The sequence below is a fragment of the Lacerta agilis genome, chromosome 2, assembly GCF_009819535.1.
Source record: "Lacerta agilis isolate rLacAgi1 chromosome 2, rLacAgi1.pri, whole genome shotgun sequence".
NCBI classification, from domain to species: domain Eukaryota; kingdom Metazoa; phylum Chordata; class Lepidosauria; order Squamata; family Lacertidae; genus Lacerta; species Lacerta agilis.
In genome coordinates this window covers 84,226,247-84,253,776 of record NC_046313.1, presented here as the reverse complement: position 1 = coordinate 84,253,776, position 27,530 = coordinate 84,226,247, and the positions used below count along the sequence as shown (strand labels likewise).

General features: G+C 43.5%; 1 protein-coding gene across 7 annotated transcripts in view; it reads left to right on the top strand.

The window, feature by feature from the left end:
• Nucleotides 1-27,530, top strand: part of GRIP2 (glutamate receptor interacting protein 2) — a 365,790-nt gene that overhangs the window by 252,980 nt on the left and 85,280 nt on the right. The window contains exon 1 of one of the 7 annotated variants that reach the window (XM_033141099.1): nt 3,357-3,611. The exons of the other annotated variants lie outside the window; for them this stretch is intronic. Within the exon in view, the coding sequence (XP_032996990.1) occupies nt 3,572-3,611 (40 nt within the window). The 5' untranslated portion in view covers nt 3,357-3,571. Of the gene's footprint in view, nt 1-3,356; nt 3,612-27,530 lie in introns of those variants that run through there. 7 annotated transcript variants of the gene reach the window in all.

Sequence of the window (27,530 nt, the reverse complement as noted above, 5' to 3'; positions counted from 1 at the left end):
TATTGGTGTAGTGTTATGAGAATTCAGTGTTATTAAAAGCTCAGGCTTGCTGTTCTGAAGCACATCATGAATGGGAAATGCTTGGGGAGGAATACCAGGACAGTGAGTGTCAAGAATGTTGGACTGGGTGATCCCTGGCTCTCTGATCTTTAAATAAAAAACTGGCTGGAATGTGCCTTCTTGAACCTCTTGTCAGCAAATGTTCTTGGGGAGATGGCGAACCCCCCAAGACCTGAGTGTCTCCCAGTAGGCACGCCTCTGGAATGGCATGTCCCTTCACTCCAGAGTGTCTCTCTGCGACACTTCTCTAATGAAAAGTGCACACAAGTCTTCTGGCATCACACAGCAAGAAGAAGGAAACATCCGTAGATCTAAACTATGGTTTATTTGCATTCTATACAGACAATCCATATTCACGTCTGTGTCCTCCAAGCTCTGGCAGAACAACTGTAGCATACTGCAAAAGTGAAAGTACAGTACAATAACACACTCAGACGGAAAAGATAAGAGAGTCTTCCATTCCCACACTCTTCTCAGACATCTCATGTGATTTATACTAATAACACTAGCCAGCATCGACTGCATAAAATCCCAACAACCTCCCCCATTTTAGGTAAGTAAGGGCAGCATTAAGTGACATAAACAAACAGTTGTCATACACATAGTATACTCCTGTTGTACCTGTTCCACCTTTGGAACTCCCTGTAACTGGATTGACCAGTTCATACCTCTGGTTACCTTTCTTCCATGGGATTAGAGCTCTACCTCTACCTTGGTCTGAGGAAACATTGTTAACTCTTGCAACCTTTGGGTGTGATGTCGTGTCCTTTGAGGACAAACCCTGTACCCCTCAAGCCTATCCTAAAGGAAGACAAATGGGGTAGTCGGATAGCACAATGTCCAGCCATTTATTATAGACACAAGCAAGCCAAAGTCAAGCAATTTTATGTCCCTCTGGTTTCAGTGAGAGATTTTAAGTATATGCTCGGCTCCCTCAAATAATCAATATGACATAAAAAGTGTTAACTTTGGTCAGATCATGGCCAATATGTTATGAAGTGTGGAAAGACAGGTTCATGCAGGGTGGCCTTGCGGGCTTGCCTTGGATCTGTGCCTTCCTTTTGCAATATCAACACTTCTCCATAATCTGCCTTGCTACTGCTGTCTCCATGTCAGCTCAAATGCGGTCATTTTTGTATGTGTAGCAACCTCAAGATTTGCTTTCCTTAAACTGGGCAGCACGTTTGAGGATAAAGTGTTGACACCACGGTTGTAGTACTGCTGGAAAGGTGGGCAGTAAGAGACCATAGGATCATAGAACTGTAGAGTTGGAAAGGGTCCTGATGATCATCTAGTCAATCCCCCTGCAATCCCATATGGGGATCGAACCTGCACCCTTGGTGTTATCAGCACTATGCTCTAACCAACTGAGCTATCCAGGCGCCAAATTTCCTAATACATTTGTTGGGCTGAGAGCACTTTTGGTCATTCTGTAGAAGGATCGTTGCTGAATGATAAGAGCACCTGCTTTGCGTGAAAAAAGCAACCCAGGTTCAATCCCTGACCTCCCCAGTTCGGACTGGGAGAGATTCCTGCCTGAAATCCTGGAGAGCTGTTGTGGGTCAGTGTAAACAATACTGAGATAGATGGACCAGTGGTGTGCCTCAGTATAAGGCAGCTAAATATATTCCTACATGGGCGTCAGCTCCTAGGGGCCAAGGTAGTTTCGGCGCCATGAATGTATTGGGGCCAAATCAGGCCCCTTCAATTTTCAGAAGGCGTTTTGCTCCATCTGCTGGCTCCTTGGGATGGCACGTCAGCCCCCCCCCCCCCAAAGTCAGGTAGAAAGTTCCTCTTTTCTTCTTCTTTGCATGTCCATGACATTTTAGTACTGAAACCAGTGCAGCAACCCAGTGCAGCATTTTCTCCATGAAGATTGCAAGCATTTGCAAAGCCATAGGCTATGGGCATATGCAGGTGGAGTGGTGCGCGACTGTCCAGCACATTGAATCAGTGCATTGAATATATGTAGCTCAATCGGTAGAGCTTGAGACTCTTAATCTTAAATTTGTAGGTTCAAGCCCTACGTTAGGTAAAAGATTCCTGCATGACCCTTGTAGTCCCAACTCTTAAGACTAAAATGGATTAGTAGCCTCAGCTTGAGTCACCACCATCCAAATCTTTTCCTGTGCCAGTTGGTACTTCTTGGGAGAAATACAGCTACTTCCCCAAGGTTCAACACTGCAATCTCTGTTGTCTAGCAAGGTACAATTGTGTCTGCTCCTTTTCCCTCCATCATATTAGAGTCCATATTCAGCTTTTTGGTGCTTATTATAATTAATAGAAGGGGGGACGGACACTGCAGGGTGGTATTCAACTATGTTTTACTCAGAGTAGGCCCATCGAAATTAATGAGCATAACTACATTAGGTGCATTGATATAAGAGGATTCACTCTGAGTAAAACTTAGCTGCCTACCATCTGAAGTCCGCAAAGCAGGCAATGCGAATCTGCACACGGCTGGCCAGTTTGCCCTGCAAAGAAGGGTTAAATTGAGTTATCAGGCGATAGAACTGCTGCTTCATGCTCCTGTGCCCTGGCTCTGTGTTTAGAGAAGGGAGCATAATGCTTTGGCAGCAGCTTGACATTGCCTTGAAAGGTGCTGGAGGCCGTGCAGTTGTCGGTTGACAAAGGGGGTGGGGAGAGAGAGAGAGAGAGAGCAAAGAGTGGCGTGGAGCAGTACTGCAGCACTTGCAGCCTTCTCTCTCACTCTGACAATGTTGCTGCCTGCAACTTAGAATATTTTTCTTCTTCTCTTTTACCTTTAAGTCATCGCTGCTGCCTTCCAACTTGCACTTGTGCCGCTGGATTGAGCAAAGGGAGGGAAAGCATTTTGGCTTAGAAACACAAAGGAAGAGGTTTAAATCCAGCCTTCTGGGGACTGTTATGGATTTTTTTTTTCCCTGGGTGAGAGCAACAAAAGACTGCCTGAAAGACGAGAGCGCACCACCCATGTGGGCTGATGGTGGCTGCTCTCCCCCAGCGTGCGCTAAGTTGGAATGCAGATGGGAGTGAAGTGCCTGCTTTGCCTTCTCTGCAGAAGCTGGGGAGCCAGTGTTCAGTTTTGTCCATGCTGCTTCACCTTCAACCAGAATTTCTTTATTAATGCCTGCGTTTAGAAACTCTTGCCCTGTTCTGCCTCGTGGCAAGCCAGCTTGACAGATCTGTTGCTGGATTTTCTTAAGGGAACATATCAAGATCTGTTCACCTTTTTAAAAAATAATAAATATAATAATAATTATCTGCATTCCAAATCAAGAGATCCCGACTGTCATCGCTTTTAAATTTTATTTCAAGGGAGTGTAGCCTACCATTTGTTGGGTGTCAATCTGGTAGAGTCAATAGGACTTTGTTCCGTTTAAGTGGAGGAGTGCAGTAGAGCCCTACTCTCTTGTGGGAGACAGCCTGAGAGAGCGAGGCTGCTGTAATGTGATTCCAGTGCCATCCAAGGCGGGGAGAGAGGAGTGCCTCTTGCAATTTAGCTGAATGCTTTGAAAGATAAATAGCAGACATGCTTTGCGGGCTGAAAAAGGATTTGCAGTCAGACTTCGGTGAGTGAGACTTAAAATATTACCTTCCATTTCTTTTCATTTGATCTGATCTTTCTTCTTTGTGAAAGAAACTTGATCCTTCGAACTTTATTTCATTGCATTTCATTTATTTATTTTTACAAACGTGATGCCCGCCTTTACTAAAAGTCTCTCAAAATCTGTTTTGCTCTTTCGCTGTGGTTTCCGTGCTTTTGTTTTAAGCAGCTGTGTTTATGTGTTCACTTGCATGTAATTAATTTGACTTTGTCACCTTGGAAACTGTGGTCTGCTATACTGAACACCTCTTTTAAAAGTCTTTTGGGTAGCTTTCATGTCTCTCCCCACCCCCACCCCTGTGGGGGATTTGTGTGTAGCTCTGTGTAATTTTGTATTTCCCCTTTTACTATAAAGCTGAGCTTGCATAGAAAAGACTAAGGAGCAGCTTTTGTGAGTAGTAAGGGAGCATGCTAAAAATAGGCAGCCTGCTAACTCTGTGCAGTGGTCTTCCTAAGATCAAGCAGTCAGTCTAGAGTAATAATCACTATGGCAGACCAACACGGCTACCTACCTGTAAGTAGAGTAATAATATAACACATTAATGATTCTAATTCACTAGAAAATTGCCTTATGATGGAGGGCTGTTCCACACATTGCAGATTAAGGCTGTGTACACAGATAGACCCAATGTACACCACCACATTTGAAATTGGCTGAGCGCATCTATTTTACCGCGTGTTCACACTGAAGCCATAAGCTGCTGGGTGGCCCTCGGGAGCTGCACTGCATGATAGTTTACTTTCGCAGAAAATGACCACACTTATTTCTCTCTCTGTCTCTTTTCATCTCAGAGAAGAGGGCTAATGAGTATTCATTCCGCTGTGGCTTTGCAAGCTGAATAGATTTTACAACAACCTATTGTTAGAGAGAGCTGGCGGTGATAAAATGTGATTCATGCTTAATTATGCTCACTGAGTTCTACTGTCACCCTTGGGTTTTCCAGCTGCGGCAGGAAGGTTGTCTTCTTCTGACATGGTGGTCTCCTTGTAAAAAAAAGAAAGAAAGAAAAGTTCAGCACTTTGAGAAAATGGACTATCCCAAGGAAGAGTACCCATGTTAGTTTGTTGTAACAAAGCATCAAAAAATGAATCCATGTGAGTACTTGGATACACATGTGGGTTCAGGCACATACTTGTAACCAACCCTAGTAAGTGTGTGCTTGTGTGCACATCCACCAACTAAGGATAACACTTCATTCATCTGATGAAGTGAACTCAATCCAATGACAGCTTATGTCACATTAAACTTGGCTGCTTAAGGTGCCACTAGACTCTTAGTTAATCTTTGAAGGGTAACTTCTTCTTGACCTATCCTCTCTGATCTGATTGAATAAATGAACAAGGAAAGGCAAACTAATAATCCTGTGTTGGCTTCTTCCACAACTGCCCTCTTAACCCTGTTTTATATGATAAAAAGATGCAATTTGGATATATTAACCTAGTTTTGTCTGCTTGTGTATTCTTTACGGCAATTAGCCATGCTTTAGGCCAGCTACCGGTACTTAGTTTCATAAGAGGACTTCATCCATTGACTAGGAGAGGACACTGAAAACCCAGGATAGTTTGGCAAAAACTGATACTGTAGACTTGTCCCTGTTACTGACTGACCTTTTTAAAAGTCCATCCACTTCTGCATTGGTATGTGAAAGTTTAAAGCTGCATAAACTCCACTTCAGGCAAAATGGAAAGTTATTTTTAAGCTTGCTTCTCTTCACCTGTATCAACATTCACATGTGAATGCTGATAATCCCAGACGCCTGGCCATGCATATCTGAATTTATTTATTTTTTAAGAATTAATAGGCTGCCCTGCCATATAAATACTTCTGAAATAGCTTACAACTTAGTTTCTTCACATTTTGGTCATAAACCAATGAATGTGGACTGAGCATGTTTCTGTTCAACATTCACCAAGGTGCATCTCAGTTTTTAGACATTTGCAAAACTGATCTGGAATTGTAGATATTTAAATGTTAATAATAACACTAAATTTTAGACTTTCACTGTAGGCACATGTATGTTATAGGCAAATATTTATATAAGTGGGTGTTTTCAGCTCAGTAAAGATTCCACTGCCTTTTGTAATTCCCAGGACCAATATGACAAACTTCTACCAATTTCCCCATTACTGGATCCATAAGTTCTTTATCCCCCCGCCTCCCACTTTTTGTGAATTTTAGTACAACCTAGTTTATGTGGGCTGTTTTGTTCCTTATTATAGTTACATTAAAATCTTTTATATTTAGATGTATCATGTACATGCATAACTTTTAAAAATAATTAACCCAAGCCTTTTTTGAATTAAATTCTTAAATATCGTCTTCTAGTTTTGTACTCTTATTTTAAATTTATCACTTTGGATGTATATTTAATGCTTATTTTTCCTTTTCTGAAAACTGCTCCGATATGTTATAATGTGAGTGGTTTATAAATATTTATAAATAATCACATAGAGATTGCATTTGGATTTGTGTGTGAACCGTTTTTTGAATTTGTGTAAGATAAACAGTGGAATAGCAACAGAAATCATGGTGACAGGTGAAAGACAAATTTGTATTGCCTCCTATTCCATTGACTGCTGCTAAGTCCTGTTACCCCACACAAAACTCCCTCCTTCATCATCAATCATCACATATTGAACTTAGTTGGTACCCCATGATTGGGCCCTGGGCACTCCAGGTGCTGATTCCTATGTGGAAATGCCTCTGGGCATGACCCACCCATCTTTTAAGTCTGAGGATGGGACGTTCCCTATCGGGCAGTGTGGGGTTATGTACTATACCTTGGTGCTGCCTTTAGGCATGCCAGCCTGTGCCGACTTGGATGCCTCTGAAGATACCATCACCCAATTTGGCATGATGAGAGAGGTGAGAAGTGAGGTGGGTCCAGGTCAGACGGCTGCTTCCCATAACGTAGCAGCAGCCATGGAATGGGAAGATGTGGTGTCATCTGTGGCTGCAGGGATGAAAGAGAATTCCAGGTAACTGGTACTTGAAGAGATTCTTTTGTTGCCTCCATCCCCACCACCACATCAGAGTTGTGTGCTCCACGGAATGTCCCTTCATTCTCTGTTCATCTTCTCAGTAAGTCTTATGCCATTGGCACTCTGGCCATCATCAGCTTGTTTCATAGCTTCCTGGAATAGCAGGGCATGTTGCAGATTCCACTGGATTTTTATAGATTCCTTGAAAAGAAACCATCAGTGAGACCTCAGTATTTCCAACTGACAAATCCTCCTTCACCTCATATTTAAGCACCTCTTGGCTGAACTTTCCTCTTGCCTTCTGATCTTCTTCCCCCATCTTGCATTAATGCATTAGGTGCCACCTGTCTTAAGTAAGGCTTTCTGTACCTAATGGACCCAAGGTCTTGACCTGATTGCCCCTTGCACCCATACCCGACCACATATGCATGCATGTAACCATTTTATACCCCATAGTCTGGAACAGTACCATACTCTACTCTGCGGTGTACACTTCTTGTAGATTTGGTGATAAAGTGGTTTATTTTTCTCTCTCTAAAGAAATAAGATAAACATAGTGTGTATTGCAAACATAACAAAAGCAGAACATTCGTAATCCTCTATATAGGATTTGCTTACCACAAGGTCTGAAAGCAACCTTGGAGGACAAATGCTAGTGTACAGGGCCATGGATATAACAGTGGCTGAGGGAGAATGCAGTTGTGCTCATGGCTTCCTTGTGAGCTTCCCAGAGGCATCTGGTTGGGGGGAAAGAATGCTTGGCTATATAAGCCTTTGGTCTGATCTGGCAGGGCTCTTATGACTGAACCAGGAAGTCACTGGTTCAGACTCACAAGAATGCTTTTGACAAGCTGCTATTTCCCAACCTCTACTCCTCTCCTGCAGCAAGTGAATAATACAGTGGTACCTCGGGTTAAGAACTTAATTCGTTCTGGAGGTCCGTTCTTAACCTGAAACTGTTCTTAACCTGAGGTACCACTTTACCAGCTAATGGGGCCTCCCGCTGCCGCCGCACGATTTCTGTTCTCATCCTGAAGCAAAGTTCTTAACCTGAGATACTATTTGTGGGTTAGCAGAGTCTGTAACCTGAAGCGTCTGTAACCTGAAATGTCTGTAACCCAAGTTACCACTGTACTATATATATATACGGTGGGTTGTTTTGTGTGTTTTTTTAGAATAAAATTAATGTAGGTGAGGATAAGGTTAACATTGTTTTTGATTTCAACGCTCTTATAAATTTCCACAAAATTTCTTAGGATTATTTTATTAGGAGAAATGGAAGTACTGAAAATATGACCTTTATTTTTGCCTTGTTCTGACAAGCCAGATGTATGCTCTCCCCTAAAGAGTATTCAAGGGCTTTTTTCCATTAGACTGCTTTCAAACTCTTATGTGCTGTTTGACTTAGCAAACATCTGATCTTGTACGAAGGCCATCACCATTAACCCTATTGGCAGTACTTGGCATGGCTAATGGAACTGTTGTCTTGTCAGGGCCAGCAGTTCAGTAATAACAACACAGTCCAATTTCTGTTCCTTTCCCCCCTCCCCCCCCCCACCACCTTTCAGCAGAGGAAAATGCACTTCTTGACTTCTCTCAAACTTACATTTTGTAGGCAATGCAATTTCAGTGATGATAAGCCATTCCTAAGTTTGCCTGTTTTGATATTTAACAAAATGGGAAGGGATGGGTTTTATCTTGTCACTCTGATGATAATATCTATACTGGAAAAAGTCATGAATAATTTTTTGCTCCTGCAGGCACTGATCTTAATGATGCTACTGAGAATTGTGAGCTTGATTGTCAAAAGCAAAAGCAAACTGTTCTCTACAAAGCCTTCAACCTTTCCAGACCCAGGGCCCATGTTTAACCCAAACATGCTTTAGGGAATCCATTCCTTAATCTTTTTCCATATACTTGTGTTATGTATTGAAGATCTCAACCTAGGCCACTAGGGGTGTGTGTATATAGTTCATTCTGCTGCAGTTTTCACTCAGGTCCGCACATGCAAATGAGGGATTGAAAATTGACGTTCAGGGATTGGGTAACTACAGAAAGTTGTTACTGTTGCTTTGTAGCTGAGTTCTATATAGGCAGGCTACTGAGCCCTTCAGCTCACTTCTGTTCCAGCCTGAGAATAAACAAGAGCTGCTTGGAAATCACTGTGTCGTCTGCTGTGTCCACCCACTACTTAACAACTTGAATGGTGGTAGTGCTCTTGTTGCAACCCATGTTGGATCAGGCCACAACCCACCAGCTGAGAGAGCGGTGACATAAGAGTATGAAAACACTTCATTGTTGGTGAAATGCAGATAATAATAGGGGGATATTATGAACCAAAGCTGTGATGTCATTTCTGTAAGGCCATCTTCAGGGTTTATATCCATGAATCTTTGCAAGACTCAAAATTACTCTTTTTGGTCCAAAAAACCAAGATGGCCTTGGTCCAGTCACATCTTCCATTTTCTAAATGTGTTTAACTTTTCCACCCCATCTTGATTTTTTTACAAACTATTTACAAACTGAAGGAAAGCTTGCTCCTACATTGACCTGCCTGTCCGCTGTGGTCATCTGCTGATGCTCGTCTCCAACAGTCCCTGTCAGTAGTATAACATCTTAAGGGCGGTGGGTGGCAGCCAAGGAGGGCTCCCCAGATGTGGCCTGAGACATGCTTGTTTGCATGAGGCAAAGGACAAGATGGCAGCGCCATCATCCCATTCCACGTACACAAATTGACGAGTCTGAGAGTTGACTTTTACTTCAACACTTGGGATAGCGTCTTCCACCACACCTGAGGACAGCGGATTGGATTAGGGGGTGCAGGGCCCAACACTTTACTTCTCTCTTTTGTCACCACCCCTCCCAAGTTGGCTGCCTTGGTGAAGGTGCCCATAATCAGGTCAGACCGGGCTGGAACCCTCTCTCGGTTGGGGAGCTTGCCTGGTGTTTACCAGCACTGAAAGGATAAGAACATAGTTAAACTGTGGAACTGAAAACTCTCACAAGCCATAGTGATGGCCACCAGTGTGGATGGCTTTAAAAAGGACTAGGCAAATTCACGGAGGAAAAGGCTATCAGTAGCTACTAGCCACAATGGCTATACTGTATACTATTTACATTTTTGGCAGCAGCATGCTTCTGAATCCCCGTTGCTGGGACAGCACTGTTGAAGTCAGGCCCTGCTTACTGGCTTCATACATAGGCATCTGGTTGGCCTCTGTGAAAACAGACTTCTGAACTAAATGGACCTTTGGTTTGATCTGGCAGGACTTTTCTTTTGACTCCTTTTCCTCCTTCCCAAGTTTTTAGAAAGTCTTTTAATTGACTTTTTAAATTCTATTTATACATAACAGCTGCTGAGTTTTAGGCTGCCTTGATTCTGTTCTTTGTTGTTGTTTTTGCACTGATGTGCTTTTTAATTGTAAGTAACTGGAAACCGATGGTGAAGGATGGTTTCGGTATATTGGGCCCAACAACTCTGTGAAATTTCCTAATGTCACCTCAGTGTGACTATCCTATGTACTTTAAGCTTCTCTAAAACTAAATTCTAGTTCCAGTCACAGTGGTGGTTCCTTAATGTTGCAACAGGAGTGCATCCTCCAAGCCCCCAGTTATGGAGGACATCACATGTTCTGTCCAGCCAGAGAAGGAGGACCGTGTGCTTTGTACAGTATAGCTGCAAAAGAAAAACACAGAAAGGATGCCTTTCTCTTTGTGCTTGTTCAGGCCTGATAAAAAGAAAGTTAGAAAGTGTGGATCAGAGATGGGCAGGGTACTAAATTTAGGTCCTCCGTGATGTTGAATGCCAGCGTTATATCTGGCAATATTGCTTCATGTTATTGGCACGTCCTGTACTTTTTTTTGTTGGGGCAATTCAGATAGCAGTGATAGGGCTACACAAAGTTGCTCTCCTGTGATCTCTACCACAGTTGTAGGCTGGAACCTAGAGTCAGGGGGAGCTAGTTTTCAGATCTGCATGTCAGCAGGAGTGAAGTTAGCAACTGCCCATACCACACCATCCTTTTCTTGTTGCTTCTTCCAGTTTCCTTACCAGTTTTATTTTTCATTGCCACATAATACTGGTACATTCCCCCCCCCCAAAAAAAATATTGCTGTGTTTTTTATAGCCTTGGGTGTTTACTCTTCCAGCAACCCCTTCATCATTTGTTATTCAGATCTTATTTATAGGAAATTGTGGGTGAGGTAATTTCCCAAGGCTATACAATTATAGGGAGCTTGGTCCTAGATCCGTCAGAACAAACCCAATTTTCTATCCTCTGAATTGCACTGGCTTAGTAACTTGTGAGCATCCCTTCTGCCTAAGTGAGCATCTCCCTTTTGTGGAACAGAAGTTGCTGCCTAAAATATATATAATATAGAGTTCACACAAGTATCTACTGTCAAAATCCATTAAGCTCACTCCCATTTTTATTATATTAATAAGACTAGAGCTTTTTCCCCCCTACTGGCTCTCTGTGTGTGATATCTATATAAATAAATTGTTCAAGGCTCTAGTAATTATATGCTCACATATGAAGGCTTTTTTAAAAAGTATCTTTTCCCAGCCATTTTCAGCTGTAGATGCATATAAAAATATCTTTCTCCCAGATTTTTTTAAAAAAAGAAACTAGAAGTCTACAATTATGCGCTCAGCCTTCACTCAATTCATCCTGAAGGAAGTTGCTTCATGGGAAATTTATATCCTAGCTTCGGTAGATGCCAACGTACTTAGCAGATGTGGGCTTTTAGGAAGAAAGAAATGAAAATTGCCTTGTAGCAAATTGGGCCCCCACACCTGGGAACCATGAAAGGCTGGCATGCAATTTTTTTTAATCACTGCTAATTTGCCTTGCATATTTTTGGTTCCTGAAATGGACTCATGAAAGGGATTAGCCTTGTCAAGATGTGAAGAGATGTGCACACATAATCATGCCTAGCAATTGATGTGGTGGCACTTAACTTGCAAATTTACGAAAGGGCACACGCAACATGAAAGGATTTGTCTTTCTCCCCTCAACAAGTCATCTGCCCTTTTCACCTAAGACCTCTGGTAACTACCAACCATGTCTCTGAATGAAACTGAGGGGTGAAAAGAAGAGGTGAAGCTTCAAAGCGGTGCTTAAAAATATATTTATCAAATAATAACAGTCCAAATGAAATGAAATGAAACCTATTTTGCCCGATGGCATCATCCCTCGGAGGAACAACACAATGGTTTTCTGGTGAAGGCAACAACTCTCTTGTTTTATTAGGACTCTTTTATTATTTAACAAAACTATTATCTAGCAGTTGTGAGGCTTTGCTGCCTCTTTTGCTTCCTCTACTTCTAAATGTCAGGCTAGAAAAAGGAGAAACCTGTGGTATGTTGGCTCTTTTAACATGAATGAAATTGTTGTAATTCTAAACTTTGACTGCATAGTTTTTAATGTGTGTGTGTGTGTGTGTGTGTGTGTGTGTGTGTGGTGGCCCTGCCCATTATAGCATTGACTCCACCCACTTCCAGTGTCATGTGACACCCCTCACCTGCAAGGTTAACCTGCAGGGGCGTACCCAGGATCAAAACTAGGGGGGGGGGGAAAGCCATGGTCATTCAGGTTGTGACATTTCAGCACAGAAAAGGCAAATGAAACCAAAATTTTAAGAAAATTATATATAATTATAGCAGTGCTTTATTACGGTGGTTATTACAATTATTTGCTTGATTTTTTTTTCAATTTTTATTCTAGTTACATGTCTTATACTAATCATTTTTCTTGGGTTTGAAGAAAACTTGTTCAAAACTTTTGTTTCAATCCAGTCCTGGTTTTCCTTGAAGAATTTCTGATGGACACTCATCAGACACAACCCAGTCAGTCTGTCCTCTCCCATTGTACTTCTGAGCCAGGTCTTTACCCTTCGAAGGGTACTGAAAGATCATTCAACAGTAGCCGTGGTGGATGGGAAAGCACTGATCAACTAGCGGCGGGCGGCTCAGTTTATATAGTGAAGCGGAACTCACTAGACCCCTCTAGATGATTCCCTCTTCTCTCTGCTAGAGCCCGCTAGAGACCTCTCCCTCCCTTGAATCCCACTGGCTGGCTGACATAGATTCCTCTACCAGTCGCTAGGTGGCTCTAGATACTTCTCGGTTTTTACACCATTTCAGTGTGCTAAACAACTGATTATTCGCCATCGCCCTACCTAATTTTGTTTTGTTTCATCACTTTCTAACCATTTAATTTTTTTTGCTTCGGGGGGACATCTCCCCCCGCCCGCCCCTTGCTGGGTATGCCCATGTTAACCTAGGGAATCCAGTCTTCAGGTCCTCCACAACTGCTCTAATACTTTTACTTAGCCATAGTAATCTTTGATATTTTCTGAAAGTTCCCACTGTAGTTCAAAAATAGGCTGAGAGGCATTGACTAAAAGGATTGTTGCGAGGATTAAAAAATGAGAGGGAGAACCATGTACACAAGGTAGGACATCATAAACTTTTTTAAAGCTAGTGGCCATCACCATCACATCTTTGAACAATGGGTCCTTTGTTGATATTTCACCTCCCATCTGGGAGGAGGGTGCTGCCACCTGGCCCACAATAAGCCTTATACTCTTCTTCAAATTCCTTGTGATTCTACAGCTGCTATTCCAACATAGCCTTGTCAAGCCACAGAATCGCCAAGCCCCCATCAATCTCCCTAGGGACCCACCCATTTTAATCTCCCACACTTCAATAATCTAATCCTCAAGCATGCTGTGTTCCTTTTACAAATGAAGGAGCCTAATTCTCACAAGTGCAACAATTATTGCAGTTATTAATAGCCCACCTTCTAAGATGCAGATCCTTCCAAGGTGCCTTACAAGCTGCATCCATGCATTTGTTTTATTTCAAAGATTATTCTTATTTATTTTAAACACAGACTAAGCAATATCAACATACATCAAGTCATCAGGATGCTTCTGGAAGAAGATGTCTCTGTGGGAAAAGATGGTCCAGGTATCACAGGAGCATTCCTGGTATCTTTACCAGGAGGCCATGGGCCCTGTGGCAGCAGGGAAGGCAGTGCAGCTGAGGGAGACTCTGGTAACTTCTCTCTCTGCCCTTCTCACTTGCTTGCCTTCAGTCTGACAGATGCAATGCAAGTATAATTCGCTCTCATCTCTCTTTTTGTTTAATATGTTGTGTTAAGAGCTTTCCTTGTTCACTCAAGTCAAGAGTGTTCACACTCCCCCCCCCCTCTCTCTCTCTGAATGAGGGTAGTAATTAGGATGGAGACCAGGATTACAATGAGAGTCTAGAAAGAAAAATACAGTGGAACCTCGGGTTATGTACCGTCCTCCTTATGAACGCTTCGGGCAACAAGCTCCGCAAACCTGGAAGTAGATGTTCCTGGTTGCAAACTTTGCCCCAGGATGCAAACGGAGGTACCACTGTACTTAGTACTTATGTAAACTGGGTTGTATCAAATAAAAGCCATTTCACTTGCAGAATGACTTACGCTGGCACAGTGGAACATCCCCTTCCATGCCTCCTCCCCCCCCCCAATTTGCTCTGGAGAATAAGGGAAATTTCTCTTTCTTATTTCTTTCAACACCTCTACCCTTTCCCCTCAGAAAACGAAGACTTTCCTTTCTCTGTCCACTGCCTTGGCACTATTCCTACTGAAATGCTATGCATCCCATCAAGGAGCCTGAGATCCCTCTCAGGCTGCTACTAGGCAACAGGGGCTCATGCCAAGCACACGTGTGAGTTTCTATATTGCCTCTGCTAAACTTGTAACTAACTCAAAATATGTAATTTATTATCAATTCTATTCAAATTCAGCATTGGAACATCCTCTAATCTTCCTCTGCTACACTGCCAAGTTTAAAATCAACCAGTTGAACTATTTTCTAACTATAAACCATCTGCTGCCCCCACCAATTTTCTCATAAGGGCAGCATGTGGTTCACCCAACACACACTTAATTTGGGGTCATGACTTTGGCTCTGTACAGTAATTCATATTTTGCTTTGATCTGCTATTTCCACTGATAAGAGTATTCCACTTGCACAAGGAATGTGTTGCAATGGGCAAACCTGCCCAAGACTTCTCTGGAATTCATCCAGAAAATTAATTGAAGGTATAATAGGGATGAATTGAACCTGTCGATTTCAATTTCATTCAGTTCGCCATGTTTCTTCATTTTGTAAAGTAGTTTATACTAGGAAATTTGCTTAGGGAAAAAAGCACAGAAATTAGTCAGCATTTTAGTGTGCATTTCTCCTAATATAAACTGCCCTGAGATAATGCATTTTTGTATTTTATTTTCATTAATATGTCGTATATGTATTTTTGTATATGGAGAATTGCATTATAAAATTTGATGAAGTGTGAATTTTGAAGGATAACCATGTTTTCATCTTATATTGATTTTGGAAGTGTGAATTGGGTAGGTTCTCATTAAAATGCAAACACCCAAATTTGTCTCCTCCACCCAAAACCCTATATTACATTGCCCCGCTTTGTATAACTTACTTGAATGAGGGAGGGAGAAGTATGGGATCGCATTCAGGGATTCTGTAATTGCAATTTTCCACCTGCTGTTGCCTTACTTTTTCTGTAACTGCCCAGTTTTCAACATCTTTGTGCAAATGTCCTTGTCCCAATGTAGATGAAGCGGTTCCTATCCAAGCCATGTATCATTGGGCAGTGGATGGTTTTGCTGCTTAAATCTACAGCTGTTTCTATCAGTTCTGAAGTGCTAACACCTGTGCTGCATGTTTTCATTTTCTAATGACTCCTGTTTGCTTGGATGCATAATCCACACGCAAGCCGGTATTTATTTTTTTGAAATACAGCTACTTTGCTGAACACTGGTGAGAGAATCATATTTTGGGGGATTAAATCTTCATAAGGTTTAGCATTGATTGAGTAAAAAGGTAAAGGTAAAGGACCCCTGACAGTTAAGTCCAGTCGCAGACGACTCTGGGGTTGCAGCGCTCATCTCGCTTTACTGGCCGAGGGAGCCGACGTTTGCCCGCAGGCAGTTTTTCTGGGTCATGTGGCCAGCATGACTAAGCCACTTCTGGCGAAACCAGAGCAGCGTATGGAAACGCTGTTTGCCTTCCCGCCGGAGCGGTACCTATTTATCTACTTGCACCTTTTGGCATGCTTTCAAACTGCTAGGTTGGCAGGAGCAGGGACCGAGCAACGGGAGCTCACCCCGTTGCGGGGATTCAAACTGCTGACCTTCCGAACGGCAAGCCCAAGGCTCAGTGGTTTACACCACAGTGCCACAGCGCCACAAGCTTTGCAAATTTGGAAGGGGGTGTGCGCATGATTGAAAGGCTGTAAGAACCCTAAGGGCAACCACTTACATGCAACTTTTAGACTATGTTGGAACCTCCTTACATTTTCATCTGCCATTGATTTAAGCTCATTATCAAATTCTGCCATAATCCTTTCAAAGTATTTTGATGCGGCATTACCTGCTGTAGGTATGGTTCCAACCATACCTCACTCACTGCCAGTTTACTTGTGCATAAGGGTGGGAGGAGTTTTGGCAGGCCCACTAACAGGCCCGTCTTAGAGGGATCGGCCGCCCTGGCGCAGCGATCCCTTGGCACCCCCAGCCTGCCGCCTCTCCGCCCGCCTCCCTCCCGCGCTGGCCGCCCCTCGGGAGGGGGGGTGGGCGAGCGGGGGATGAGAGGCGTGGCGTTGGAGCATGCGCTCACGCGCCGGCGGGCAGAGGATGAGGGGCGGGTGGATTGGCGCTTGCGCACCGGCGGGCGGGCGGGCTGCAAGCCGACCGCCCTCGCCTCCCAGAGCCCCAGCTGGGAGGCGGGGCGGGTTGGGGAGGGGGAGCCCGGCATGCCGGCGGGCTCGCGGGGGCGCCACTGGGGTGCCCGGCGCTCTGGCGCGCCGCGCCACTGGCCTCTATGGATGAGACGGCTCTGCCCACTAATAACCTCAGTCCTTTTTAATACCTCTCAAAAGAGGAGGAGGAGTGGAGGAGGAGGAGTTTGGATTTGATATCCCGCTTTTCACTACCCGAAGGAGTCTCAAAGCGGCTAACATTCTCCTTTCCCTTCCTCCCCCACAACAAACACTCTGTGAGGTGAGTGGGGCTGAGAGACTTCAGAGAAGTGTGACTAGCCCAAGGTCACCCAGCAGCTGCAAGTGGAGGAGTGTAGACACGAACCCGGTTCCCCAGATTACGAGTCTACCGCTCTTAACCACTACACCACACTACTCTCAAAAGGCATTGGAGTAGTAGTTTAAACTTGGAAATTGTGCTTTCCAAGTGCAAAGACACTTGCTACGCCTCTGTTTCCACGCGATTGCACAAGACAGCAGCAAACTGGGAGTTGTCCACTGTGGAACATGAACAAGAAGCAGAATTGCAGGATGGAAGGTTGAAATGTGTAGCCTTGTTCTCATGACATGTCCCAGGTGAGGGAGTGGGGCAGGTTCATAGCAGCATGCTGCCTGCATGCTTTCACTGGAATTTCTGTATGGCATCTACACATGGGAACTCATGGGGCTTTCTCCCAAGTCCTGTTCACTTGTTCTCCCACACACACACCTCATGGATTACAAGTTTGTTGGCCCTGCCCCCAGATTGGTGGTTTTGGTCCTGCAGCCCCCACCCCCAACATGTCTCTTCTGAGTTCCCTGCAAATCTATTTATTGCACCTGGCCTCAGTGAACGCATTCAGAATGCTACAGAAGTTTGTCTTTTCCATAAATGCGAGACCACCTAAGTTGCCCCTAATGAAGGACTTTCTTAATTCCAAAACACGTTGGGCATAATAAAACATCTTGGCACTCCCTGGGCTTTTGCTGACAAAGGACTGGCACCAACTAGCTTTATTCACAACCCTTAAAAGCTTAGCTGGGCAGCTACTTAAGCTTGCCGAAGCCCGCTTCCTTTGTTGCTGCCAGTGCCTCCTGGTAGGCACGATTATCTGCTTGTACCTGCGCTTGGTCATATTCACAGCAAGATTTTCCCCATTTTCACTCTGGCCATTGTCTGGCCTGCTTTATTATCCATAGCTCAGCAGAAAGCTACGAAGCTGCCCAGGTTCCACAGCAATGGAAAAGATTAGATGGGGTGGGGGAGAAAGTTGTTTCAGTTCACATTTTAAAGGCATATCTACCTGATTTGCACTTTCTGAAATGATATGTGAACTGAAGCACAGCCACCCTTTGAAATCTGTGCTTATCTGAATTTGGTAGCACAGTTCTCCAGTGAAGTGTACAAAAATGCATATGCTGAGGTAAACAGCATAGAAATGCATATATTAGTGAAGCTAATACACACAAATGCGTTAGATTAGGGGAAAATGCTTGCAGAAATGTGCATGTTAGAAAAATGTATGCGTTAGGCGAAATGAGCATTAAAACACTGACACATTTTCATTAGGATTCTTTTAACAAAAGGATTGTAAAGAGCTGTGGATATGGTGTAGACCTGAATTTAAGACTCAAGAAAAGACCACCTGAGAGAGTGACGGATTTGTTCATCCCTACTGTACTTAGGAGAAGCCCTGTTAATGTCCCTGTTCATCTCACTGTTCAGTAGAGTGTGAGTAGGGCCTCAACAGGAGCACTACCTACGTAGCTAGAAAAGCATTCAGGAATCTCTTGGATTCCACAAGTATCCATTAATGTTGCTGTCCTATTAATGTAGCCTGCAGTTCTGTACCCCAGGCCTATAGCTTTTTTGGGGGGTGACATTTCAGGGCAAGGCAGTGGTACCTTGGGTTAAGTACGCTTCAGGTTAAGAACTCCGCTTAAGAACAGAAATCGTGCTCTGGCAGCACAGCGGCAGCAGGAGGTCCCATTAGCTAAAGTGGTGCTTCAGGTTAAGTACACTTCAGGTTAAGAACGGACCTCCGGAACGAATTAAGTACTTAACCCGAGGTACCACTGTACTGGACCAGACTGGCTCCTGTAGGTCAAGAGTGGTCATAGAAGGTGATGGGAGTCAGGTAGATAAATGTGCCAGCCTGAAACTGGTTCACCAGCTGGCAGCAGCGCCAACTTGAGGTCCAATAGAGCCTGGACCAGCTCAACCCCACCCCCTCCCTAGAAGCGGAGGGCTTCAGGCCCCACTTTGCAGGTGGTGGATGGCAGCAGGTTGGTGGAACCTGGAAAGGCTTGGTATGGGCACATTCACCTCCCAGTCCACCACCACGGCCAAGTACAAAGCAGGTTTGTATTGCTTTGCCAGTATTTCGCTTGAAATGTATGGATGTTTTCGGATAGGTCTGATGGGAGTTCTGGGGTAAAGATGGAGAGGGGAATGAACTGCCTGGGGAAAAAGTGGAGGAGGTGGGCTGTTAACCCTATGCTGTCTGCTTCCAGCGTGAACTCGCTCCTTTTCTCCCACTGCTTCTTTAGTGAGTTATTTTGTAAAGATTTGGAATGAGTAAGCTGTGGCGAGAGTTTCTTGTTGTGTGCATTTGAGGGAGAATGGCTTGGTTTTTTTAAAAAGTTGGGAATCACTTTGTGTCTCTTAATGTGGAGCAGCTTCTGTGTTGTTAGCAGACACCCCCACCCCCCAAGTGCTCTTTAGAATTTTGCCTTTTCCCCCTTCCTGTTCTGGAGATCTATTGTGGAGAAATGAAACACATTTTATGCTGGAGTGGATTACAGATGCAAATTAATTTATATGGAAAGTTGGGAGAGAAATGTAATTATAATAAATAATAATCGAAGAAGAAATGAGTAGATTATGGGGTAATTTGAGAGGAATTGTTTTTTGGGGGGGTTATTTGGGGGTGATCGCTACATTAATTAAAAAGAAATTCTCATAAAGCAACAAACTTTCCTCAGCCATCTAGCACTCTATTGTGGCCAGGCAGATATTTCTGAGGACAACAGCACCCCCTTCTCCCCTTTGTCTTCAGCATATGGCATTCCAGAGAGAGGGTGGGGGGGTAGGTGTGTGTTATGACTGAATGTTATGAGCCCTGCTTTTGCCAGTACTTGAAAAATTATTTTTAAAAGCAATTAGTTCATAATCATTTCTGTAGCTACCTAATATGCCTTAGAATGTTGCTTCCATGTTTTGCTTTCTAACTTTCCTTATAGAAGGTCGCTTGAGTTTCCTTTATCTTTTTTTAATGGAAGCAAAGAGTCCCCACCTCGGGGTAGGGGGAGAGAATAAATTTGAAAAGGAAGTAGAAATCATACAAAGTTGTACACCCAAATAAACTTAATTAAGCTTTATTGTGGGAAATACTTTCAGGTGTAGTTTGGAGTCCCTAAGTCGGTTGGATGGTATATTGTATGCTTCCTTTGGGCAACTCCTGCAGCCAAGTTCTGCTTTGGGCCACATCTACAAGGCCTGGAGAGGGGGTCTTGTCATCTGGGCAGCCCAGGACCTCCATACACACTTTCCAGGCTTGTGCCCTGGAGAGGTCACTTCGGTGGCATTAACACAGCGGTTTGACTTCAACACCCAGAGACGCACTCCATTGTCTCTTGAGACAGATGGATGCCAACAACAAAAAGTTTCGATCTTTTCAAACTAGTTCAGTGAACGTAACCAGTTTATCCTAAACACTAGTCTGTGTATGTTAAAGAAAGCAGGCTGTGTGCTGTTATCTCTCAGGTGTTGGTATTACGTACCTGTATCTCTAAAATGGATGCTCGTTTTTCTATGGAACCTTCTACATAATTCGTTCCTCCCATCAAATGAATGATGTGTGCGTGACAATCTGTAATCTGTTTTGGATCACTTTCTTCAGGTTTCTGCTCTCTATGTATATAAGTGATTTCCTGCTTTCTTATTGTAGCACAGCTGTGGTCTGGATTACCGGTATGTTGATCTTTGGAGTCTCATATGTGTGGATGGATTGTATTGTTTTAGTATTGCAGGGGGGTTAATAATGGAGAGAATTTATAAACAGATGCACTGTTTTCCCCAGTTTGTAGTTTCAGTGGAAGACCTTACCTGGAATCTGTTTAGGCGGAGTTGTTTTTTTTAGAGAGAAACAGAATGCACAGATGTGTTGTAGGAGTTCCCACTCAGTTCACAAATTACAGAATGTGTTATAGTGGAGGGTGCAAACTATAATAAACTGGAGGAATTTCTGGAGCCTCATTTAAAAAGAAAATCCCGGAGACAGCCTGGTTGAGAGTGGGCCCTAGTGAAATCAATGTGACTATTACTTCTGAGCAGACTTGCATAGAATTGTACCTGTATTTTTCGGGTGGCTGAGGATTTTGAAGGATGGGAGGGATGTAAATGCCTTAGATGCCACCACCCAGCCTCAAAGGCAAACAGAGGAATAGAGGCATTGGTACTCACTTGGAGGCAGAATAATCCAGGGTGCTTCCAAGTCTGTTCTCCCTCAAGGAGAAGATGCTATAAACCCACACTGGACTGTTTCAAGCAATAAGATGCTACAGTGGTGAGCCTCTGTAAATAGAAAGTTATAAACAATGGTTATTTTAGTTTTTAGTTTTAGTGCTGGGAGGGAGATAGGCGAAATAAAGAAGGATATAAATATGGTGAAATAAAGAAGTCTATAAATATGCTATCGTAAGACATTGCCAAATAAAGAAGTTCTTTATTTGTTTGGGATCACCATCCAATTTCTCCTCTTATGCTCCCAACGGAGCCAGTTTTGGACTTTGCCAGACGTGCATAAAATAGCTCCGCTTGGGAAAATAATATTAATCCTGATAAATCAGAGATGCCAAGTGGTCTTCATGGAACAAAGTGGCTTCCACTAGTTGCAGCTGGGTTGCAAATAGGGATGAGTGAACCTGCCAACCTCGATTTCTATTTTTTCAAGTCCTTACATTCAGTTCTCCATATTTCAGCATCAGTTTGTGATTATTATTATTATTATTATTTTAAAATCCTCACGAACATTTCATCAGCGTTCCTTCGTTAGGTGAGAAGCAAATTTGTCCACAGCTGTCACCCTTCCTTCTGCAGCGACATTACAGTTGTAACATCCATTATGTGTAGTATGCTGTTGGCTTTGACTTGGGACTTGCAGGTCTGTCCAAGAGGAAGGGGTGGCCTTTGAGCCCACACGTTTGGGTATGCTCTGCCTTCCCTGACAGAAGTACTTCCATTTAATTCTGCAGCAGGGACCCAAATTCGGCAAGGGGGGTGATTTTATATCGTGCTTGAAATAATGGTTAATTCAACTGTGCTTTCCACACAACCTCTGGGTTAGACGGGGCACACTGGACATGCTGAGCTGTGTACTTCGCACATGCTACAAAAGATTATGTTTGTAGCAGGGTCAAAGGGCTTGTCGGTTGGCTAAACGATGGGTGCATTAGCCTAGTAGCAACTTGATGGAGAGTTTCTAGCACCTCAGGAGAAGTTAAAAGGAAAAAGTAATGTCTTCTGCTTTTAACTTTCTTACTCAGGGGTGTGTGTGTGTGTGTGTGCGCATGTAAGGGAGAGAGCGTAAGGTGCAGAGCTTAGTAGATAGAAACGATTAGGCACTGAGGCTGTAATAAGCCAAAAATCCAAAGCACTGGAAGGAAATACCTCTAAATTTCAATTACGATGTGCCCTGTTGCAGCAGGTGGGACTTTGTCAGCATGAAGGCTTGATCAATTAGGCAGCAATGTGGTGTTCAGTTAAATGCTCTTAAATCCCATTGATTTTATTTTTTTAAAAAAAATGGAATTAAGTACATTGGAACTGCAGTCTCAGAGCATTTTCACACATGACAGGAAAAAGTGGATTTGATCTGCTCTCACGGTATTTGTGCCACATGAATGTCATTACTGGAGGATGGAATGCCAATGAGGACTTCAGCGTGCACTCAGAGTTCTTGATCAGCAACTTGTTTTAACAGGGGCATGTTTTTATATAACCTCCTGATACAGCAGGGAGAGCTTAGCAGCTGCCTTGTACTGTATTGAGTTGGACCTTTTTGGCCATTCCAACTCTGTATCGTCTATGCCTGCCTTTGCCAACCTGGAGTCCTCTGGATGTTTTGCAGTACAATTCCCATCAGCCTTAGCCAGCATGCACTAGCTGGGGCTGATGGGAGTTGTAGTCCAAAACTATCTGGAGGGCACCAGGTTGGCAAAAGCTGATCTACATTGATTGGCAGTAGTGCTTCAGAGCCTCCCAGTGCTACGCAGAGAAGCTGGAGACCTGCAAAAGTACAAGAAAAAATGCTTTCCAATTGAACTATGTTCCTAGGAGCATAGGAAGCTGCCTTCATGCTGAGTAAGCCCAATAGACTACCCTCGCTCAGTATTGCCTATACCAGGAGTAGCCAGAGTGGTGCCCGCAGGAAGGTTGTTGTACTGTAATGCCCAACATTCCTGACTATTGGCTACGCTGGCAAAGACTGATGGGAGTTGGAGTCTAACGCCATCTGGAGGGCTTCACATTGGCTGTCTGGTTTACACTGTCTGACAGCGACTCTCCAGGGTGTTTCAGACAGGGAAATTTTTCCAGCCCTACCTGGAGATGCTGCAAATTGAACCTGAGTCTTCTGCATACTAAGCAAATGTTCTTCCACTGGGCCGTGGCCTTTCCCCTAAAATTTAAGGGCCTAAATCTAATCAATGATATATATTTGTGGAAAAACTTTTTAGAAACTTTAGTAGAGATGCAATGCCGTGTGCCAGCTATTGACAGGCATGGTGTTGTGTTTCCCCCCTCCTTCTTGCTTAATAAAACTTTTAAGGGCCAAAAAGATGCAAATTGAAAGGAGGGGGCAGTTCCCTTTGATAAATCAATGCAGATTAATCCCTTCTTTCCCTTTCCCAAATTTGATAGAATATGTGGCCGGTCCTCTTTTTATTAAGTAATTTCCCCTCCTGTCTGCCTCTTCCTCTTTTTAAACGTATTTTTAAAATCTGTTTTGTGTAGAACTTGATAACTTTTAATGAAAAATGTATTATGTATTCCCCGAGATAGGTTGATTAGATAAGTGTGGCTTTCTCAGGGGGCTGCCTGGACTTCAAGTGTATTCTGGAATGGTTATGACATGTAGCATTATTCCGCATTCGAGGATGCAGTGCTGGCTGTAAAAATTGCTGCAGCAGTTCTTTGGGGGAGGGGAGTGACAATGGAGTGCTACAGGGTTCTGTCCTGGGCCCATTGTTGTTCAAGGTCTTTATAAATTACTTGGATGAAGAAACTGAGGGGGTGCTCATTCAGTTTTCAGATGACACCAAACTGGGAGGGATTCGCTAATGCCACATAAGACAGAATCAGAATTATTATTTTTTAATGCTTTATTGTTTTTTTTTATATATGTACAACAGAATCAGAATTCAAAATTACCTCAACAGATTGGAGAACTGGGCCCAAGCTAACAGAACTTCTTTGTAATGATGGGGTCTGGTTGACTCAAAGTGGTAATGTGTTCCAGAGATGCAGGGTTCAAGCCTTTGGTCTGCTAGAGAATTCACCAAGAACTTGTTATCTGAAGAAGTGTGTATGCACACAAATGCTCATACCAATAACAAACTTAGTTGGTCTCTAAGGTGCTACTGGAAGGAATTTTTTTATTTTTTATTTTGTTTTGCCAACTTGCATTTCTCAAAACGTAAAGCAGTGGCCATGCCTCTCATGTCTTTTTATATACTTGCAGAAAGTGTGTGTGTGTGTGTGTGTGTGTGTGTGTGTAAGTGGGGGGGGACTTTTGCCCCCTTTGCTTTCTGAACGGTGCTACACCCATCACTAACCAAGTTCCTCTGATTTTTCCCCCTCCAGAGTTCTTCTATAATTCATTATTACAAATGGCTGCTTATATCAAATCTAAATGCGCCCGGAAGTCAATTTTCTTTTTGAAAATCTCACAAAAGAGATTTCAAGTGCACAAAGAACGGAGCTCTTAGCTGAACAATGAGCAGCCGTGTACCTTACAGATCTCTTTCTCATGAATAAAGCAGCAGGTGGTTATGAAACTTGCATGCCTCGGTAGGGTCCTTGGGAAAATGGATAATGGTGTCGGAATTGATGGGGGTGGGAGGAACCTAAATGTGTGCTGCATGTACTGAGAAACAGTCTTGAAAAGAAGCATAATGTGTGACTGAAGTTTGCTGGTCATTGAGAGTATGGAGTTTTCTGCCTCAGGGGCCCTGGGTGAAAACTTGAGATGGGACTGCAAAGTATCTGAGACAACTCCATCCACCAATTCCCTGCAAAAATATTAATACCTGAGGACACCAGTGAGGTGTCTGGTGAAGAAGTCTATATACAATCGGCTTGAATGCTTTGTTTCTTTTTAAGGGGCAAGATTATGATAAGAGGAGTGGGGCAATGGAATGCAGCGAGGGACATCGCAACACACTGTTGTAACTCTGTGTTTCCTAAGCTGGTTTGTGGGCCACCATTGGTCCATGAGCTTCATGCAAGTGGTCAGCAATGTGTTTCTGAAGAATGACAGGCAAAGCAGTTGCGCCCTCCTTTTGCCTTTTGCTGAAGATGCACCTCTTTAACCTGGCCTTTTGACACCTGTAACGCATGTTTTTTAGGACTCAAAACTGTTTATTTGATCTTAAATTGTTTTAACTGGTGTCAATCCTGTATTTTGACATTGCTGTAACCCACCCTGGGACCTTAAAGTGAAGGGCAGGTAAGAAATCTAAGTAATAATAGGGAGCAGGAGGAAAGCTTGAGATGCCCTTGCAATTTCTGGAAAGTCGCAGAATCATAGAAGTGTAGCGTTGGAAGGGACCACGAGGCTCATCTAGTCCAACCAACTCCCTGCAATGTAGTCATTTATTTTATTTTATTTATATCCCACTTACTCTTCCAAGGAGCTCAAGGGGGGCATACATGGTTCTCCCCCATATCCATTTTAACCTAACAACCCCACTGTAAGGTAGATTCACCTGAGAGGCAGTGACTGGCCCAAGGCCACTCAGTGAGCATCATGGTCGAGTGGGGATTTGAACCCTCGTCTTCCAGGCCTTAGTCTGACACTCTAACCACTATGCCACACTGACGAGTTCCGATGAGTCTTGCCTGTGCTTCAACCCTTATGTACAAACGGTGAGAGGGACAAAGAACAAGGAAGCTTATCAGAGACAAATCCTTAGGATATTTGTGAGAAGCTTTGGGTTGTGCTCATTCTCCTGCCACTTTCAGTGAGACGATCCCATGCTGTCCTTTTGTGCTTGAGTGTGAGATTGTGCTAATGTTGTGCAGTGGAGTCTTTTAGAGAGGGTGACTCTTCATGGTTGCTTCGTTCATTGATCCAGCAGAAGAGCTAATATTCCTGCTGCTGCGCTCATGGAGTCTCTCTGGCTCAGCAGAGGGGCACAGGTCCCAAGGCTGTATGCAGATGATAAAGTCTCAAAGGTTTGACGGTATTGATGGGCTGTAATTGCCTGGAGTCCAAGTGTTGATTTCCTATATCTCACCATGGTTGCAGTTCAAACATCTTTTTACCAGTTTTGTTTTTATCCTACCTTCGGGGAAGCTCACACGGAAAAATAATAATAATAATAATACAATCCAATATAAAACAATAAAAGTGTCAGGATAAAACAGGCTTTCATAGTCTTTAGAGTGGTGATCTTCAAGAGCCAAAGCAAACACCTCCATACACGAACAGTACTGCTACAAAGAGATATGAACTCAAGTTGTGGTTGCCTGTTGGATTAATATACTATCCAATTCTACCAGGCTCTGCAGTCTCAAGGCAGTGATGCCAGGTGATTTAGTCTAGCCTAATGGGTTTTCCCTGCATGGTCTCACAAGGTAGTTTCTCATTCTTCCTTTGCACATTTTTTAAATCATCATGATCATGAAAGTTCATCAGTATTTTATAGAATCCAGTTCTCTGGATGTACACATTTTTGCTGACTGCTTTGCACATCATATCACCAAAATACGCATTTTTGTGCAAACTTCCACAGATGATAAGCATTTTTGTAGAAAAAATGCTTAAGGGTTTTCTGGTTGGAGAACTGTGTCAAAAAATCTGGGGAAGTGCGACTTTTAAAAGTTGCATTTCAATTCATGTATACTTTCAAAAAGTATGGCAGAGGTAAATTCAGTGCCTTTTTTCCAGAAAAAGGGTGTCAGTACTCACCAGCAGCTCCCACCCCACCCCACCCCACCCATCGTGAGCTCTGCCAGCGAGGTGACCCAGAAGGCACACAGCCAGCAGAGCACAGTGTACGGCGGAGGAAGTGTGTCACACACCACACTGTCCACTCTCACACTCCTTGGGGAGCAGGACTTGTGTGCTCTGGCCAGCCCCAAGGGGACAGCGGCAACAGGGCCCTGGAGGGGCTTTGCTCATGCCATGGCTGCCCATGCAGTTGAGTGTCTCCGAGTGGGGGAAGAGTACTGCTAGAAAAATCTCACAAGGTATGTTCTCTTTAAAATGAAAAACTGAACTCCCCTCTTTATCCCTACAGGAAAAAAATCCCTTTTCTGTAGCTGTTTTCTGTTTGCTCTCTTTATGATACTGTACTCACAGGTGTTGGAATGCGGTATCATTTTATGCCGAGTTGAAAACCAACTCGGGTTTGTTTTTTGTTTTTAAATAGTATTGTGAAATTGGCCCAGAATTCTATTACTGAAAAGTGACTGCCAAAAGGTCTAGATAAAGGTTAACAATTTAGGCTGGATCCTGATAAAGCAGAGGAAGTGGTGATTTGGAGTTGGGCCCAAGCAAGCAAAGAGGTATCTCCTGGCCGAAATGAGATAGTACTTCCCCCAGGTTAGTGTGTTTGCAATCTGATAGTGCTCCTTTGCTTTTGGGGGGTGGGGGGCAGTTACACCTGACATGCTGGCTGGCACTCTTCTTTGCCACCCTTGTTCAGGCCTTCATTGACTTGAGTATTGCAATATGTTTTATGAAAAATATTTTTTGAGAACTGCCAAAAGCAACTAGTATAAAATGTCAGTGTTTAACTTCTGATAGGAAGTTAGCTTGACAATTGGCAACAGAGGGCACACAACTCCATTACTTGGCAACA